The 19082-nt window shown below is 42.8% G+C and overlaps 1 protein-coding gene across 3 annotated transcripts in view; it reads left to right on the top strand.

Annotated features, from left to right (window-relative positions):
• Positions 1–19082, top strand: part of VPS8 (VPS8 subunit of CORVET complex) — a 2529257-nt gene that overhangs the window by 118717 nt on the left and 2391458 nt on the right. For all 3 annotated transcript variants that reach the window (XM_069615741.1, XM_069615740.1, XM_069615739.1), the window contains exon 4: positions 13083–13176. In XM_069615741.1, the coding sequence (XP_069471842.1) occupies positions 13083–13176 (94 nt within the window). The remainder of the gene's footprint in view (positions 1–13082; positions 13177–19082) is intronic.

The following is a 19082-nucleotide window of genomic DNA, read 5'->3' on the forward strand; positions in this document are numbered from 1 at the left end:
GGGCGGGCAGAGATGTGGCCCACCATGTCAGAGTCTTGGGGATGCATATCCCCACCAGACTCCTACATGGTGCCGCTGAGGACTACCAGTGTGGGTCTGCGCTGCCCATTGTTAACCCCCATGCTGCTGCTCTGACTGCTAGCTCCTCTCTGCTTCTTAGTAGGCTTTGCGGTTTATCCCACGCCCACCAGCTGTCAACATTTAGTACTTTTTTTCTCTTCGTGTTCTTCAAGGGTTTACAAGCAGCTTTCAAAACCGAATACATTTTTGTACTTCCTTGAGCCTCGCCATGTTTTTTTGTTCAAGGCCACAGGAAGATGGAAGAGGCCCTGAGAGATTCTCCCTATACTGCCTTTGAGAAGAAATCACAGAGTGGGTGGCATTTCATAGTCCCTAGGTTATCCTGAGCCCCTCTTGCTAACTTGAGGTGATTCACTCAGTCACAGGAGTCTCACTGGACGACTTCTTAAGATTTTGCCTGGGTGATTTCCATCCAAGAATTTGATGATGTGCACCTTTACGGGGTGATTTAGCTTACCGTTACAATCTCCCCCCCACCCTTTTCCCGTTTCAGCCATGTATCACAAAATGACCTCGTTCTTCCTATGTTGCTTTCTGCTTGTTCGCTCCCTCTATGTAGCTACAACTGTCACAGCCTCAATCTTGTTTCCTCAATTCTTCGACCAGGACTACTGTGAGGGGTCCGTAGTGCGAGGCGGACAATTCCTTGTTGATTTTTCCAAATATGCCATTTTATTAAAGTAAATAACTGAAAATAAAGCCTTGCTTGCCCTACTCTACAGAGGAAGTCCCTGCGTAGTCTAGAAGCTAAGGGAGTAATCTCTAGCATGGGTGAACCTGCCCTCACATTAAACCTCAAACATACAAAGAAATGTATATATCCACACCATAAATAAATAACATTAACTCAATATTTAAATGACCTTTTCTCATCCTCGGTAAGATCCCTTTCCCCAAGTCTTCTTCAAAGGAAAATGAAAGTCTTTAACTAGTTCTTAATAGTTCCAAGTTAAAGAAAATGTACATTAAACAAAATTACACTGGTAGCAATTCTTTTGTCCTTGGGTGAAAAGATCCCTTTCCAACTTCCAGCAAAGAAATAGCACCAATGGTAATCCTAGTTATGATAAATTGTCTCTCCTTCCAACCAACTTACAACAGTTCAAAAGAAGGTGCAATATTTACCCAAAGTCAATAGTACACATTGCTTTAAGACTTCTTCAGTTTAGCTTTAGTTGCAACTGTACATTGGTATATTTGTCACTTAGAATGCTTTCTCTGGGCTTCTGCTTCCCTTTCAACAACCACTCTTCTACTGTTGGCACCACGAGAACAGTCACCTTTGGCCCACAGTACAGTTCTACTTCATACCACTTCAATGTGGCATCTACTGTCATGTTTTTATACCACCACAGCTTAAATGTTACTACTGCAGCTCATTACTTGAATTACTGAACATACTTCAGTAGGATACACTTCAACCTCTTCATGCAGGTAAGGCACTCTTCATTTTGATGACTTTATTAAAAGGGACAGCCTCTTTTGCCTCTCCTGTCTTCAGCCAGTTTACTTCACAATATTATTCACAAGCAGTTAGTTCTCTTCCCCAGCTTTGTTGACATCCTTTTGCCAGACAATAAGCCCAAACAATTACCCAGAAGCGGTAGTGCCACTCATCCAGCTTCAGGTAATAATGCCACACTTGTATCTTGGGCCACTTGATGGTTGACAACTTTGCAGTAGAGTTAGCGTGCTCTTTAACTCTTAGCAATGCGACTTTTACTATACAAAAGGGGTGCCTCTTGACTTGGGCAATGCTTGTTCTTTTCATTGGTTTAGACATTTTACTATGGTAAGAATGTGACTCCTGGTTATAGTATAGGATTCAGTCTTCCAAGTGAAAACACAATTGGGCACACGCGACCCTTCTTTATAATGGGTTTTCAAGTTCAAAGTTGAAGAATGGATTGTATTTCCATGTAACGTTAAAGGTTGAATTCTGACTTCCTTTGGGAAACACAATTGGGTGCATGCAAACTTCCCTTGCTGCAGTTCTCACTCTGTTACTTGTAACTCGTATATTGCCGGTATTAAGTAATCGGGAATGGTTTACCAAGTGTTCCTCCTTCTTAATTGAGGACTCATGACCACTCTGTTATTCAGCAACAGTCTAAAGAGTTCAACAAAGGAGTTTCAATGACTTTAGCTTTCACACGAGTATCATGTATTTTATGATACACGCAAGTTGCTACATTTCCGTTGTGAAATAAGACCTGAGATAAACAAACAACTTTCCCTCGCGTTGGCTCATACGCAAGTCACTTAGGAGTTGGCTACAGTTACCGGCAAGGTCCGGCAATTGTGTTTGAACACAGTACTTCACTCACCGGCTACAGGGACACTGCTCTTGCAGGTTGCACTGCTTCCACGACTTCCTCTACCTCTGCTACTACTTCTGGCTCACTGGGGACCTACACCCTTCTCCAGCACCGATGTCTCTGGTCCGGCCACGTCAATTGGGATTTCTTTTTTCTCCTGAGACCTTCGGCATGCCTTCTGCTTGTGGCCTGCAATCACAGCAATGGGGCTCACATGGGGGAAAACTCAGCCTCCAGCATGTTGTCCTCTGCACAGCCTCTGCTATTCAGGTTTTGGGAGAACAGGACTTCCCAGAACTTGCAGGTGAAATCTGCTGTCTCCACGTTCCCGCGTCCCTTCTGTGCTCCCACTTCCTCATGATTTGCCAACTTCGTGATTCTCCTCCTCCTCTACTACTACTACTACTACTACTACTGCTGTCAGCCTTCCAGCTCCTTCTGCTGCTGCTTTCCTTTGGGAACCTTTTATGCTTCACAGGTTGTGTAATAGGCTTTATGTATGGGCTATTAGCCTCCATTGCCTGACCACTGCATTACTACTAGGCTTAATTGCCTGATTGCTACATCTGCATGCCTTTTCCATTGTCTTCCCCATCTCAGTCCCTCTAGGATTCTGGGACTTGTAGTTTGTTCTAACAAAATTAGGTTTTTCTACTAAATTATTTATAAAGGTAGATTTAGTTATTTTAATGCTTTTAGTAGAGCGGCTGTGAGATTTAGCTTTTATAGAGGAAGATGGTTTAGAAAAGACAACATTTCCACAATCTTTTGTATTGTACCCTTGGGATTGAGGAGGGTATTTCGTTCTAGATACCAAAAAGGGGCTTTCTTTTGGTATAGTTTGCTCAGATGTTGCAACCTTATGGTTTACAACCTTAAATCTAATCTGAGGTTGAGAGACATTAAAATGACAATAGGCCATAACCTCTTAGGGAACAGTATTGAGAATCCTCCTGTCTGAGAAAAAATACTGTGTCTCATCCCACAGAATCTCCTCACTACCCTGGGCACGGTCTCCTCTTAGGTGATCCTCCCGCTAAGCACCACCCCCATGGTTGGGATCAGGAAGTGTCTGCCTTCCCCTCGACACCTGGGAGGAGACTTTAGGCAGGGTTTCAGTGAGGGATCCATATAATTCTTCACACTACTCTTTGATTTTCAAACTCTGCAGATTCCGTATATTCTTTTCCTTCCTAAAATGTCCACACACTCCTGTTTCATGTCTGCCTAGTTTATGTAATTGTTGTTTCAAAAGTATAGTCCTCATTGTCTCGTTTCCTGTGTAGATTTTTCTGAATGTTTCTCTGTACTTTTAAACCAGGTCTCCATTTTGAGGTGACCTGCAGGGGAAAAATGGTGTACCCTTAAAAAGTACAAAGTTACATACAGAGCTGGCACCTGCCTCTGCTTTTCACAAGGAGCAGAGCAGGACGATCCTTACCAGCCATTACCAATTTGTCTCTTCTGCTGTAGTGATCCGGGTTCTTCATGTGACCCACCTGTCAGTAACTTTCCTGAGACTGGCTAGCATCTGTTCTGTCTTCAGTGCCTGGAACACGAACATTTTCGGCTGCGTTGCCCCCTGCAAAGTACTCGACTTTCAGTCCATCCACAACAGACTTTGTTGTTGTTAAGTTGAATTTCCAAAATCAACCTTGTTGGAGGAGCTTGAGGCCACCATATTAGGGTGAAAAGGGAGAGACTGAGATTTTAGCCAAGCCCAATAAACGTATGTAGCAGAGCGGCACGTGTTCGTCTCGGGTGTGAGAGTGTTCTAAGTCTAAAATGGGTCCACACAGAACACCACCAGTAATTCCAGTTAAGACAGGTAAGTACAATTATAATAATTTATTGGGCCTTTAAAATACTCAATAAGCAAGTAAAATATATAGTCAAATATGGTCACACAATTACTATAAAACAGACTTCTGAGGCTTGTGGACCTGCTTAGAATCACATGCTTTGCATAGGCTGACATCTAGTGGTGGTGCGTATTGCACATGTTTTTTTCGAAGTTGAAAAAGGGACGTCGACTGGGCGTGTTTGTAATGTTATCCCTTGTGTGATGTCCAGGTGCCTCGGATTACTTTTTTTACGCCATTGTGGTCGGTCGTGTATACGCAGATTTCATAGCGCTACTACTTTGATAGTTTATAATAATAACTGTTAACGTCTTTTCGACAGTCGCAGTTCGCCGCACGTTTTGACGAGCATCTTTGAAGACCTTTCGACTGCTAATTCCAGCCAATCTTCCAATTTGGCGATGGGCTTCGGCCTACACCAGGCTTCGACCTTGCAGTAGGAAAAATGGGGAGGGACTGATATCTATTGGCGAATACATCCTTTATACAGTGTTTTTGTCTTGCATCCTTTCGCTTTACATCTCACAATGGATAGAAAGCCTTCTAAATTCGGTCCATTGTGCAACTGAAAGTACCCATGGAAAAACACTCCTCGAGTGTACAACCACTACCTTCCCCGAGACCATACAGAGGGGCGTTGTGAGTCGTGTAAGTTGTTTACTGTGGGCGGCCCATGCTATGCTGGCCGAATCAGAAACCCCTACCAGTGCTTTTGAATCAGACCAAGAAGGCCAAGGCAGCGACGGCTCCATTTCGGAGGCTGGAGACATTTCAAGGGGACCTACCGACTCTCGCGTGGCAGTCGCAGCACGCTGCTATGGGGAAGACTCCTGGATACAAAGAAACGCATGCGCACAAACATCGAATGCACACAACCTTGAGGCATTCTTCGACAGATGCATCGAAAGAAGGTTGCAAGCCGGCGGAAGGCACCTTGCGTGCTACCCATCTTGCACGCCACAAGCCCGCTGTGCTTCTGTGCCCACGTTTAGCACAAGGCCAAAAAAAAAAACAGGTGCCACTTGGCATACAATCGAGTCCTTCGATTTGGTGTTTCACGACCACCAAAACACACGTCAAACTCACAAGACACATTGTAGTAAGGGTAGACACACTGAAAAGTCTCAGGGAAACGCCACAAACACAACATCTGTCCCACAGAAGGTACCAGAACATACCTCCCCATTGTCACAATCTCTTCAAAAGAAGAGGCCAAGGGAAGACCCTTAAGCTATTCTGTTCCCTTTACCAGAAGCCCCTAAAAATGGGTCCTGGTCTAGACAATGATTTGAGGACACTATGCATAAAGTTTCCTCATTTGTCACGTTCATGGCATATTAGACAAAAGACCCTAGATGTAGAAATGGGACAACCTTTATATAAATCCCCATGCATCAGCCTTCGCCCACCCATGCCTTTATTGACATTACTGATTAGCCCCCTCATGACACACACGGCTTTCATGATTCCACTTTCTATCAAGATCAAAGAGGGGGAGATCAGTTCACATGGTATGACGATCCAAATGATTCCACTGAGTAGTATCAAGATGATCCAGATATCACTATTATTGACCCTGCTGATGTTACACTGTAGGGTGGTCACATTTCCCCCATTGATGATCAGCTTTTGGGCAAGCCATTTTAGTATCCAAACTCAAATAGTGGAAGACACTGATTTTGTGGGTGACATTTTAAATTAGAGGAAAGCAATTGGCCAGGCTATTCCTCTTTGCAATCTATTAAAAAGAGAATTGCCTCATCATTGGTGACACCTTCATTAAGTTGTGCAGTTAACCACAGGGTAGAAAAGATGTTTAAACCATCTCCATCAGATCCTCTTTACATTAGAGGTCATGTAAAGCTGGATTCGCTGGTAGTCACCACCACAAGAAAGAGGGCGGGTGTGGCACTATCTAATGCAGAGGCACCACCCAATAAAGAGTGCAGATGGTTGCATGTCGTAGGCAAAAGTGTGACCACTTCTGGGGCCTATTTAACTCACATATTAACACTTTGCTTGTGAGTTATAATACACAATGGGATCAAATACAAAAACAACTCCATTCTACCCCTGAGACAGTTAGATTCCAGTTAACTAAAGTTTCTAATGAAGGCAGACAGGTAGCCTCAAATATTTTAAAGAATACTCTAGATTCTGCAGACACTTTTGGCATGGTCGTAGCTGAGGGCACCTTGCCCAGACTCCATTTATGGCTTTGAGATTCTGGCTTCAAACCCAAAACTCGGGCAACCCTAATAAACATTTCTTTTGAGGAGTCTGTCCTCTTTCGAAAGGCCGTGGATGATTTGCTAGAGACCACCAAAAATGAACCGGAAACCCTTAAAACACATGGGCAGATTTAGAATAAAACCTTCATTCATCAGGGCACCTTCAATACTTGGTGTTCATTTCGGGTCCAGGGGTATACAAGGTCCTCTCATTCTCGGTTCAGAGCCATCTCATCTTCATGATACAATCCCCAAAACCAGTCCTCTTTTCAAACCGGTCAACAAAGAGGTTTTAGGCGAGGTAAAGGTTGGGGCAGAGTTGCATCCTCTATGGGCTCTGTATGACGCTCCAGTTCATGTACCCTCCCATGCTTCCCCGGTAGAGGATAGCATGATACTTTTCACCCCCGCATAGGACGGGATAGCATCAGATCGGTAGGGGCTTAAAACTGTGGCCAATGGATATTCAATAGAAAAGGGTATACAAGGTCCTCACATTCTCGGTTCAGAGCCATCTCATCTTCATGATACAATCCCCAAAACCAGTCCTCCTCTTTTCAAACCGGTCAACAAAGAGGTTTTAGGCGAGGTAAAGGTTGGGGCAGAGTTGCATCCTCTATGGGCTCTGTATGACGCTCCAGTTCATGTACCCTCCCATGCTTCCCCGGTAGAGGATAGCATGATACTTTTCACCCACGCATAGGACGGGATAGCATCAGATCGGTAGGGGCTTAAAACTGTGGCCAATGGATATTCAATAGAAATCCTAGAAATTCCTCGCTGCCATCCTCCACGATCAAGAAGAAATGTCTCCAGAACATTACATGGTTTCAGAAGAAGAAATTATAACACTACGACAGAAGTGGGCAATAGAACTGGTTCCACTTCTAGAACAGGACAAAGGTATTTATTCAGTGTACTTCTTGTTCCCAAAAAAGAGATCTAACAATGTGCCCTGTCTTAGACGTGCGTCCCGCAAACATGCATGTCAAGCCAATTAAATTCAGGATGACAACTCTGCAGGATGTAATCCCCCTTCCAAAACAAGGAGATTACATGGCAACATTGGACATGAAAGATGCATACTTTCATATTTCAATGTTGCCAGCGCTCATAAAATCGCTACGATTGAAGGTGGGAAACAAACACTACCAATTCAAGGTGCTACCATTCGGCATAGCCTCAGCAACAAGAGCGTTTACAAAAGTCCTTGCGGTGGTGACTGCACACCTGCGGAAGCAATTCATTCCAGTGTACCCTTGCCTAGTTGACTGGCTAATAACAAGAGACACACCATAGTTGTGTCAGCAAAATACTCAACAGTCAATCTGCTGTTTTAATTAGGCTTCTCCATCAATGAGAAAGTTAAATTGTGTGCCCAGTCAAATTAAACAGTTTCTGGGGGCCTTAATTCAAACTGAAAACAGCCTGGTCTTCGCCTACAATGAGAGGGTACAAAACCATTTTGTTTCAAATCCCTCGATACAGTTGGTTGTCAGGTAACTGGGCGGAAGGCCTTGCGCCTTCTAGGAATGGTGGCTTTCTGCATTTACTTTGTGCCGCGCATGCGTCCAATGCAAGAATGGCTAACGAAACAATGGTCGCAAGCAAACTGTCTATGGGACAATCTAGTGGTGGTTTCGTATTCACTGGTTCTATCTCTGTAGTGGTAGACAAAGGCAAACCTTTTAAAGGGCAAGTCATTCAACACCCTAGCAATCAAAGCCACTCTCACTACAGACTCATCGCCAACAGGGTGGCGAGCTCATTTTCTCAATCAAACTATGCACAGGGTGTGGACACAAGCATTAGCCAAGAAGCATATCAGCCCTTTGCAACTGCTAGCAGTCTTCAAAGCTCTACAAGCTTTTGAACAACAGATAGTAAACAAAACAATACTCATACTAACAGACAGCACCAACACCATGTTCTACATAAAGAAGCAGGGAGGAACACACTCTCCAGGGCTGTCCAGACTAGCCTAGAACACTATGGACACTAACATGTTTCTCCTAGCACATGCTCCAGGGGAACACAATTCTCTGGCAGATGTACTAAGCAGTAGTGCAGAACTGTCCTCTGAACATGAATGTCAGTTGAATGTAGACCTCCTACACAACATCTTCACAAACTGATGGTTTCCAGACAAAGATGTCTTTGCTACACAAGAGAAGGCACAATGTCACGAGTACGCACCCAGGTTTCCCCAAACAAAATCCAAGGGAATGCTCTGTTAATTAACTGGTCAAGGAGATTTGCGTATGCTTTTCCCCCAACTCTGCATTACAACATGATAGTCCACAAGCTACACCAGGAACAAGGAACCTTAATCCTGATACCTCCTATGTGGGCGCGACAAACATGGATTTCACACCTACTAAACATGTCTGTCCTCCAATGATACTGCCATGCCCATACAACATGCCACAGAACCGAGGGACAGCACTCCACCCATGCCCTCAGACGCTGAACTTAGCAGCTTGGCTCCAGAGGTCATAGTGTTTGGTCATTTAAACCTAAACCAAAGGTGTATGGACATTTTAAAGGCAGCACGCATACCCAATACAAAACACTGCTATTTTAACAAATGGAAACGCTTTGTCTTTTGGTGTAAACCACGTAACATCAACCCAGTTGACTGTTCACACTTTTCTCCATAATTCATCTCAAAGTTCCATGTAAATCAATCCATAGAACTTCCTGCTTTCTTCCTAGAGCCAATGAATGCAGCAGATGGAAGTCTACATACCTTAGTCAGAACGGCTGTCATGTATTGTCTTCAAAATACTAAACCGCTCAAAAAAACAGTTTGTTTATATCTCTAGCCGAAGGGAGTGAGAGGATCCTATCTCTAAATCGGCTATCTCGAAATGACTTGTCAGATGCATCCAACTTTGTTATTCTCTTGCCAAGAGAACATTACCCTTCAAGCCCAGAACACACAACTACTTGCACAGGGGCTACGCTAGCTTTCATTGCAAATGTCCCCTTAGATGCCATTTGGAGTTCTGTTCATACCTTCACACAACCCTACTGTTTAGATATACATTCTAAAAGTGACAATCGGGTGGGTCTGACGGTGTTAAAACATCTTTTTGCTGCTATACCTTAAAAAACCTCCTCTGAGTAATGCTCGCTAGTGTATGCAAAGCATGTGATTCTAAGCAAATCCACAAGCCTCATGTCAGAAACAAAACAATCTGAGGAACCTCGAGGCGTGGGGTATCATGGGTACAGTAGACGTCACACTAGGGTTAATATTACAAACCCGCCCAGTTGACGTACCTTTTCGAACTTCGAAAACATGTGAAATACTTTGCACCTATCACTAGATATCAGCCTATGCAAAGCATGTGAATCTAAGCAGATACAAGCATTAGAAATACAATTATGGTAAATGATGTATGCCATATACATTCATCCTTCGGAGACACAGGAAAACATTTCATTGAATAACCAGTAGCATTCAGATGCATTAAAAGTAGATAAGGCACTTTAGAATGACCGTATTACCTCTTTCTTAGCTCTTATAAAGTCCAATCCTAAAATGGTTTGGGGACCCGAAAGTCACCAGTTCCAAAGTTGCACTTCACATGTAGATTTATTAAGTCATTGACAATTCCAGTGGTTATGATTAAGAGTCCAAAAGTTAGGTAAAGTTCAGGTCAGTAAATTCACTCAATCATAGTCACTACGATAGGCTAGGAAGGGATCCTTGACCAGGCCTCCAACAAAAGTCAGGAAAGAGTGATTTAGGGACAGGACTTGCCCATGTATCTCTGGAGAAAAGGAGGGGGACAGAAACTGCTGTGATAACCTACCTCTGATTCCCTTTTCTCCAGAGACCACTGCAGAGGCTCTGGATTTTTTTAGTCAGTCTTCTGTGCTTGGTCCGATCAAGGAAGACCCAGGGGTGCAGAGGTAATTTTCGGACACAGAATTTAGTTTATTGCTTGCTGTGCTTAGGAATCGGTTCCATACAGATTGCAGCAGAACACCCAAATGAAGGAGAAATGCAGACTTCTTCGGAGCAGAACACTTCCAAGCAGTGATGAGGACGTGTTGCAACAGGAGTCCTCACGATCAGGCGATCTTCAATGGACGAACAAAGGAGCAGGCCCAGTTTCTGTTGACGCGCGAAGACTGGATATGCAGGAGCAGGTGTCTAGTTACACAAGTTGAATATCCTTTAAGGATGCACAAGGAATGGCGACGGCTGCAGCAAGTTATTCCAGGAGAGAACTGGTCAGTACTTCAGTTGACCCAGGGATGCTTCCAAATGCACTGATCCCCGAGCAGGCGTTGAGACTGCCTGTTTCCTCCAGTCCCTGGGTCGAACTACTGACCAGGGTCTTTTTGAGATGGTGTTTGGTAATAATGTCTCCATACATAATGTCCCCATAGATAATGACGCCAGGAAAAGCCATTGGCGACATTATATATGGTGACATTATGTATGGAGACTGGTTGCGGGGATGTTCCTTGCTCTCTTTGTAAAAAGAAATAATACTAATTCTAGGGCTGCGGGGGTTTCCTGGGCCTGTTGAATGTAATAATGCCTCAGCAATAAACAGTGACTTTTTTTGTCCAGAGACATTTTTGCGGGGACATTATTACATGGAACCCTTGATCAGGCTGAGAAGTAGGGCTTCACTGGGACTTCACTGGAGTGGGTGCTGGTCAGCTGTAGGGGTCGCCCTTGGGTTCTTGAACTGACTGCTCTTCTTCGTTGAGGACTTGGCTCCAACGATGATCTGTCAAATGGCTGCAGGAGCCCTCCTTTTATCCAAGCTTTGGGCTGGGAGCTTTCCCAAGTCACTCAATGCTAAGGATCTACACCATTCAAACTGGCAGTGGCTATCCAATCATGGATAGCTGCTGTCCACAACATCATCCCAACAACATTCAGTCCCCAGGATGTGCACTGGGACCAGACAGTACCAGCCCTCACATCCAGACTCCCACACAAACCGCCATTTTTTCCGCAAGAGCAGCCGCTTTCCCCAGGGGACGGCATTCCATATAAGGCTAAAGAATAATATGGCCAAAGGAAATGAGAAAATACTCTGGCACTGCCATCTTAAGCTGGTAGTCACCATGAGCAGCCATTTACGTTAATTTCAAAAGTGTATGAGTAAAATTACTAAAGCACAGTGGAAAAATATTAGCATCCTAGGCACATTGTCAAAGTAACTAGTATAGAAAAAGATAGGATAGAAAGTATCCTAACTGCACTTAACATTACAGATATGTGCTCAATTGTAACAATACAAGAAATTCACAAAAAGAGACAGTCTCTCAGCACTGACAGTCTTATAGACTGATCAGTTTCGATATAAGAATGATCAAAAGAGCAAGGGAAGTAAAACGGATGGCTAGCCTTACCTCCAAAAAGTCACAAAGGCCTCCAAAAAGGAAATATGTTAGTAAGGTTTGGTGAATCGTGCAGGGCAAACAAGTTCAGTCTAAAGTCTAAACAAAGCAAAAAGAAAGGATGTTCCATAGAGGTCTACGGGAGAAAAGCAGCAAAAAGATCTTCTCGAACAGTGGTGGCACAACACTTTTATTTTTATTCATCTCAAAGAAGAGCCAGGAGTTCATCAGTAGAAAACACAACAGCTCTTTGAAGTATCATGTGAATTAGCCCTTCTTTTATTGACCCATGATTGGAAGATCTGTTTATTCTGGCCACTGTCTCCTTAACACAAAGACCCCGAAAGGGCTAACCATACCTTGCCTCTCCCAACCATTCTGGTACCAGGATGTGTCTGTCCCAAGGTTCCCCCAAAAGGGGCGAATGGTGGACTGACTACTGATGTCCTCATCTCACTGGTACTTCGTACGGGCTTATCTGTAGTACAATTCCACAGTAAAGGAAGATCAGTAAAGGGCAAAGCTCTCTTCTCTTCTTGAAAAGCATTACTTAATGTGGAAATGAGCAGCCTAAGAAAAAGGTAAGGAGTTTCTCCATTTCATCCTGCAGCATAGAGATCCTGTGTATGCTCTGCTACTGAAGTCAAATACTCATTCCTTTAATCACAGGCAATGTTACTATGTGTATGTTTGTTCATCCATCTCAAGGCTGGTGTGATTGTGAAAATTCAGAGAGGCAAGGAATCCTTGGACCCATTTTGACAATGCGATAATGGATGACTTTGCTGTAATACATTCCCCATTGGTTGCACACAAATAAGTAGTTATCTACCACAAATTCTATTTCTGTGGTAGATTTCCTTTAACTTGGGTAAGAAATGAACCATTGTTTTATTATTTAAAGGCAACAACTCCATGTTGTTGAAATGGAATGATGGCTCGTCACCTATTAAATATTATTTTGAATTTGCTGCAGCCCCATTGTGTTGTCCTTACTGCAGCAGAAGCAGGTTGAAGGCAAGGGTTGAGTGGTGGACTGCCTACTTATGTCCTTGACATTGAATTCCGTTCTTCCAATTTTTCTGTTCTGTGAAAGAAATGTCTTTTAGAATTTGAAAGGTTTACACACACAAATTATTTTGTCTGCGATGGGTGCATTAAGACTTGTAAAATGTTTCCCTAGTTTATTTCCGTTTGCTTTTGCTGAACTTGTCTAGGAAGAAGAAGCTCCAGGGTGTTTTGTCCCGGCATGGATCTGTGATGCGACATTCACTTCTGAAGGGAACTTCTGCACAAATTCTGTCAGCAGCGGTAGGTCATCTTTTCTTGCTTAGTGCCACATCTGATATTTGCGCAGTATAGAAGTAGGAATGTGGAAGAAAATGTATTGAGGAATTAATGCGTTTTCATGAATAATAACTGAAAACATGTTATTTTATATTAACATTAACATTCTGAATTACACTAATAACTTTGCTGTAGGTCATCTCATATACAAACTGAAGTCATCTTCTCTTTATGTCCCTCTGATGTAAAGCACAAAAAGACTTTTATTGCATTTTAACTTTTTTACTTTTGGGCTCAAGCACTTCATTTGAGTTAAAGAGATTGGCATGGGTAGTTGCTGGTAAAACACATACTACTTGCTTTGAGAACCCTAGGTTTCAGAGGCAGTAACGGGTGCAGAAGACAAATTGGAATTCTTAAGAGCTCAGTTTGCTTTTTTAGGCTCACATTCCTTTCCCAACCCTCAACTCCCCAGAAACCTGCTTAATGCTGCTGAGGAGGTATGGATGGAACAAGGAACAGGCACTTTTCCTTATATGCTATATCCACATATTTGGATTATCACTAGCCTACGATGCTGATAAATGATTATCTGGCATACAATGTCTGTGCCTGTGGCCCCCAGGTTGGCTTTATTTGATGTGCCAGTGCCTAATCATAGGCATATGAAGGCAGCAAACCAATTGATGTATAGCTAACTAAAAAATGTTTATCTTTGCTTTATTGTCTTCATTATATTAATAAGAGTGTGGGAGCCACTCTACTGAAAACAGCCATGGTTCAAATAACAGTTTCTACGGCATGTCTTCAACTCAGGAGGGTCTACAAACACGGTTGTGCTCACTGCACCCTGTACAGAGGAGAAATATTAATTTGCATATTAGTCTAGTCCCACCCACAAGGCCAGTACAGAACCGAAATGCTAGGCAATTCAAGGGTACCATCAGCAACCCCGAACACATATTTCAGCCTTGTTGGGCCTCATCGGTGAGGTGAATCTGAGCCTCACTAAGGCACAGTAAGCAAGGGTTCCACGCTGGGATTACCCTTGATTGCTTGGGGTGAAACCCCCAAATTTTCCAAAATTAACAAAAATGTTGGAGCCCCTCTACCGAGAATGAGCATGGTTCAAATACCTTGTTCTATGGAATTTCTTCCACTCGCGAGGGTGTCCAAAACATGTGTCTGGGGTTGCTGATGGTACTCTTGTTCAGGAGAGAATTTCCTAGCATTTTGGTGTTAGGCTGCCCACTGGCTAGTGGTCCGCTGGCCTTCAGGGGCCACAGAACATCTGGCAGAAAATGAATTTTTATTAAAGATAAACTGAACCAGAACGTCTTTTTAACCATGGAGTTTTCAAATAATGGTTAATGTTTTTATTATTGATATAGCATATCCTACCCACAGTACTACAAGGTGCCTGAAGCCAGGCACAGTGGCACCATTTTGTTGAGGGCAAATTCCCATCCATGGGCCACCCAAAAGAGCCACTGAGCTTAGCCTGTGGCCTTGTCCTGGTGCCACTCTTCACAGGACGGGGCTTTCGGCCAACCACAGACCACCACAAGTCACAAAATGCCTACTGGTCAGAGCCTGTGGTCCCTTCTACAGGTACTTGCCTCCAGTGCAGGTCACTGGCCAGAGCCCCTGGACTCGATCTGGGGCATGGCCTTTTACGATGCGCAGAGCCCCACCTAGGTGCCTGAGGTGCCCACAGCCATTGGCATTGCTTCAGTGATGACCACATGAACCTGATAGCCCGAGGCTGCCACAAACTCAGAAACTACAGTAGCACCTGCTGAATTTAAATGATGGTGTTGTGTCCCAATTATAATTTGTAGGCATTTGAAACCAGCCAAAAAAGATGCCAACATAATGGTCTTTGGCACCATTAACTGTGCCCTGAATGCATGAGTGGTATGGCTGTATTGAAGTAGTAACATGGACTCCCCTCGCACATGTGCAGGAGAGCTGCCGTGTTCAGAAGTGTTTTTATTTTCAATGGATCTGCATGTAGGCTCACTGTAAACAGAAACCCTGTTTGGCAAACTCGAAATTAAGTTACATTGGGGCACACGTGACGGACTGATTGGCTGGTGTCCTGGCCAGTCCAGCCAAGGTTGTAAATTGTATCACTATACTATTCACGAGAAGCCTTTGCTTGAAAGCCTTACTACACGCTCACCAACCATAGATCAAAATCTTTATTTATTTTTATTGTATATGGTTTTTTTAAAAAAACCTTTACAACATCATAAAAATTACTCTAAATTCCTACATTTATAGGCAATAGTAAAAGAAAAAACATACAGCAAAGGAAATAATAATAAGGTGGTAGCCATAATTCAACATAAAAAAGTCAATCTTTGCTTTAGGAGAAGGATCAATAAAAAAAAGGAAATTTCCACTTTTAGATCACAAAGATATAGATTTTAAAAAAACATGCAACTGTTAACACATCAGATACATTTGGTGAGTTTAAGCATCTGTGCCAAAAATAGTCAGTATCTATCCAATTTGCTGAAAGAACATCTTTCCTAAGAAGCTCATTCGCTCAACATTTAGTGCCCGGCATACTAAAATTAAATGTTTGGTTGTTTCCATATTCTCATGATCTTTACAAAATCTGCAAAAGTGATCAACCGTTTCAATTTTCCCTCGCCTTTCAAGGATCTCGCGAGTAGGGAGGAGATTCCAACAAAAACATAAAAATATCGCTCTGCGAGAGATGCAAGGAAATAAGATGAGATATGGAGGAACAGACCCTCTCCTTTTGTATTTGTGTCTAAGATGGCTCATGGAGGAATAACTGTGGAATTTTTCGACTCTTTCAACCCAGTTGTGGTTATACAAACGTTTTTTAACCTTTGGAAGATTCACAATAAGGAAATCAGTGTCCACATTCAACTCTTCCAATATTTGATTACAATGTGTTAGAAAATCAGACAAGAAGTTGGCTCTGTTACCACTTTGCTTCACAAACATGGCATTAACCAAATATTCATAAAGCAAGGATTACATAGGAAATAGCAATTTCAAATACAGTTGCAGGCAGTTCCATTTTACTCTGGCTTTTAAGGAAGTTAGCCCTAACTCAAATCTAATAGCTGTCACAGGAACACAATTAGGGATTCCCAATATTCTTCCCCAAAGTTTAGCCTCTATTCGATCCAACCATTCTGGTACCTCAGCGAAGTACAAATCAAGCCCATAGATAATTTTAGGAATACATTTCCCTTCATAAAAGTTTAAAGCTGGTTTAATCGAAAATCTGCCAAATCTTTGGTTCACAATCGCCAATTGGTTTGAGAGCAGTAGGGCTTTTTGTTTCAAGATTTGATGGAGCATAAATGTAGATTGCCTAGCAGAGGAGAAAAAAAGCCCAGGCATGTTAGGTACACTATGTAAGATCCAGGTGGTGTCCTGTATCACTATACTATTCATGAGAAGCCTTTGCTTGAAAGCCTTATTACACGCTAAGCAACGATAGGTCAACAGCTTTATTATTTCACACTGTTTCAGTTGACTGACAACTGCCAAAATCTTTAGTAGGAACATGTATCTGCATGTCCATTGCATAGGTACTGTCACGTTTGACTATGTATTTCTTTGAAGCAGATTGGTTATGCACTTCATTCAGAATCCCTTTGCTTACTTATATGTAGCACCTCTCACTTTGAAATCAAAAGACGGTCCTTGGAGCACAGTTACGTGTTTATGTAATGTCACAGCTGAGCGATCAAAAGATGACCCAAAGCCAAGGTTTTGCAGTTTAAGTGTCTTTATTTATAACAACAGAAATACTAAGGTGCGTAGGCAGAACTGTGATAATGTAAGTAACTAAAAAAGGGCACATATAAAAGAGTTACTGACAGATGGTCAGATACTTTCTTCATCTTTATTTAGATGGTTTGAGGAACTGCGCACACCTAAATCGATATTTGAAGCGTACCAAGTTTTGCCTTGAGGACGACCTATGGTCGAAACACATGTCTGCTTCATTCAGACGCATATTACATGACTAAAATAAACCGATCTGTAGAAAAGAAAGTTTTGGTTTTTGGAGGAACTTTAACTCGAGAATAGGGACCATTACAACTCGCTATGGCAGCATTATGAACTTGTTTGCCCTGCGCGATTCACCAAACCTTACTAACATATTTCCTTTTTGGAGGCCTTGGGGAGAGCCTCTTGGTTTTGTGTGACGCTTCAGGCATAAATGCATATATCTACTATCAATTATATGAGAGCCAGAGCGCACCCACCAGCGTTTTTATCACCCTTTTCATAACAAAAAATTAAAACACAAATGAGCAGTCTGGCTGGAGGACAGTCTCTTTCATAGTGTCTGCCAACTGGCAATCAAAAAGTCACTTACAGTTTTGAGGTTAAAGTAAACCAACACTTCTTGCTTGATTGGATACTTGACATTCGCTGAAGGCATCAGGATGTTACCCTCCTCTGAGTGTGGAAACTGGAGCACCAGCCTTGGTTGTTTGGATCATCTGGATGGATACCAAATGCCTGACTTTGTTGAATCATTGAAAAGAAAGTGTTCAGCCGTAGGGCTGTTAGACTGAACGCCCAAAGTAGTGGTCATAGATTTTGTCAGTCTCTTCAAGCACTTCGACCTCTTACACCCCCATTTGCTCTTACCACTTTGAATTGGGTACCACCTTCTGCTTACTCTGGCCGCTCTTTTTTCCCTGTAAACTTCTCTCCTCAACATCTTGCATTGCTCTACCCCTTCCCTCACTTAGCTTTTCCACCGTGCACCTCTCCTCACCCACCGTGGCTATTCAAGTTGGTTCTTTTTCTCTCCTCCCCTTTAGGTCTCTTGCCACCACCACCACCTATGTCTCCCTGGTGGTTCCTCCCTTCCAGCCATCTCCTCTTATCCACTTCAAGGCATACATTAGTTTTAAACAATTGATTAGCAGAGTTTGCTAATTAAACATTTCGTGATTAGCAAATATACATATTTGATTAGCAATTCTGTACTAATACTTTAATGTCACCAGACGTTATTTGCATCCAAGACATAAAATGAGCAACAATACAGCATTTTTGTGTACTGCTGATGTAAGACATTAGTGAGATGAATTTCTGTAAAATATAAAGGTTAGCTGCATGATCGGACGCAAATAAATAAGTAGATTAGATTTTTTTTCAAAAGGCTGTGAAAACATGTTTTCAGTGCAAGGCTCTGTGCAGCTGTTCCAGTCTTTGTTGAACAGGGCAGTGTCCGTATATTTTATGATCCACATGCTTGACCCAACATTTGCTCTGTAAGGAGAAGTTCAAATGTTTCATAAATCAAAAAGTTCACAATGTTAAAAGAAAGGCATATCCTGAGACTAAGTATGTAGTATGGTGTTGTGGCAGGCAGGGTAATGGTCAACTTCAGGTAGACAAGATGGTCCATGCCTGTCTGATACGTTTTCAATATAGCGTTAAATACCACTCTCGGGGAAGGGCAGGGCTGCTAGTAACCTCAACCCCATGCCAGGGAGGCACAAACACATAATTTCAGCACTGAACCCCCATGAAAGTGTTATTTATCACCATCACCCTGTGAACTTGCAGTTAACTGGGAAAAGGGGCTGGAGAGAAACCTGAGGGCAAGAGAGGAATGCAGGGCGAGCTGTGCTTTTATTGAACAGGGTAATTTAAATAGCAAGTTGTGCTACACAAGTGTCAGTTTAATTAGCAAATTAACAAAATTGCATAGCAAATTGCTGTGCAACACTGCTTATTTTATGCCTTGCCCTTGTACCTCCAATGCACCTGTTGCATTGTTCTTCACCTCCTTCCCTTCATTTGTTCTCTCCTCTGCCTCCTGATGGCCTTTCTTTTTCACCTTGACTCCTCTTTTACTCTCTGCCACGTCCTCCTTGTTCTCCACTGCCTCTTCCTTCACAACCTCCTTC

The sequence above is a fragment of the Ambystoma mexicanum genome, chromosome 9, assembly GCF_040938575.1.
Source record: "Ambystoma mexicanum isolate Mex_15411 chromosome 9, UKY_AmexF1_1, whole genome shotgun sequence".
NCBI classification, from domain to species: Eukaryota; Metazoa; Chordata; class Amphibia; order Caudata; family Ambystomatidae; genus Ambystoma; species Ambystoma mexicanum.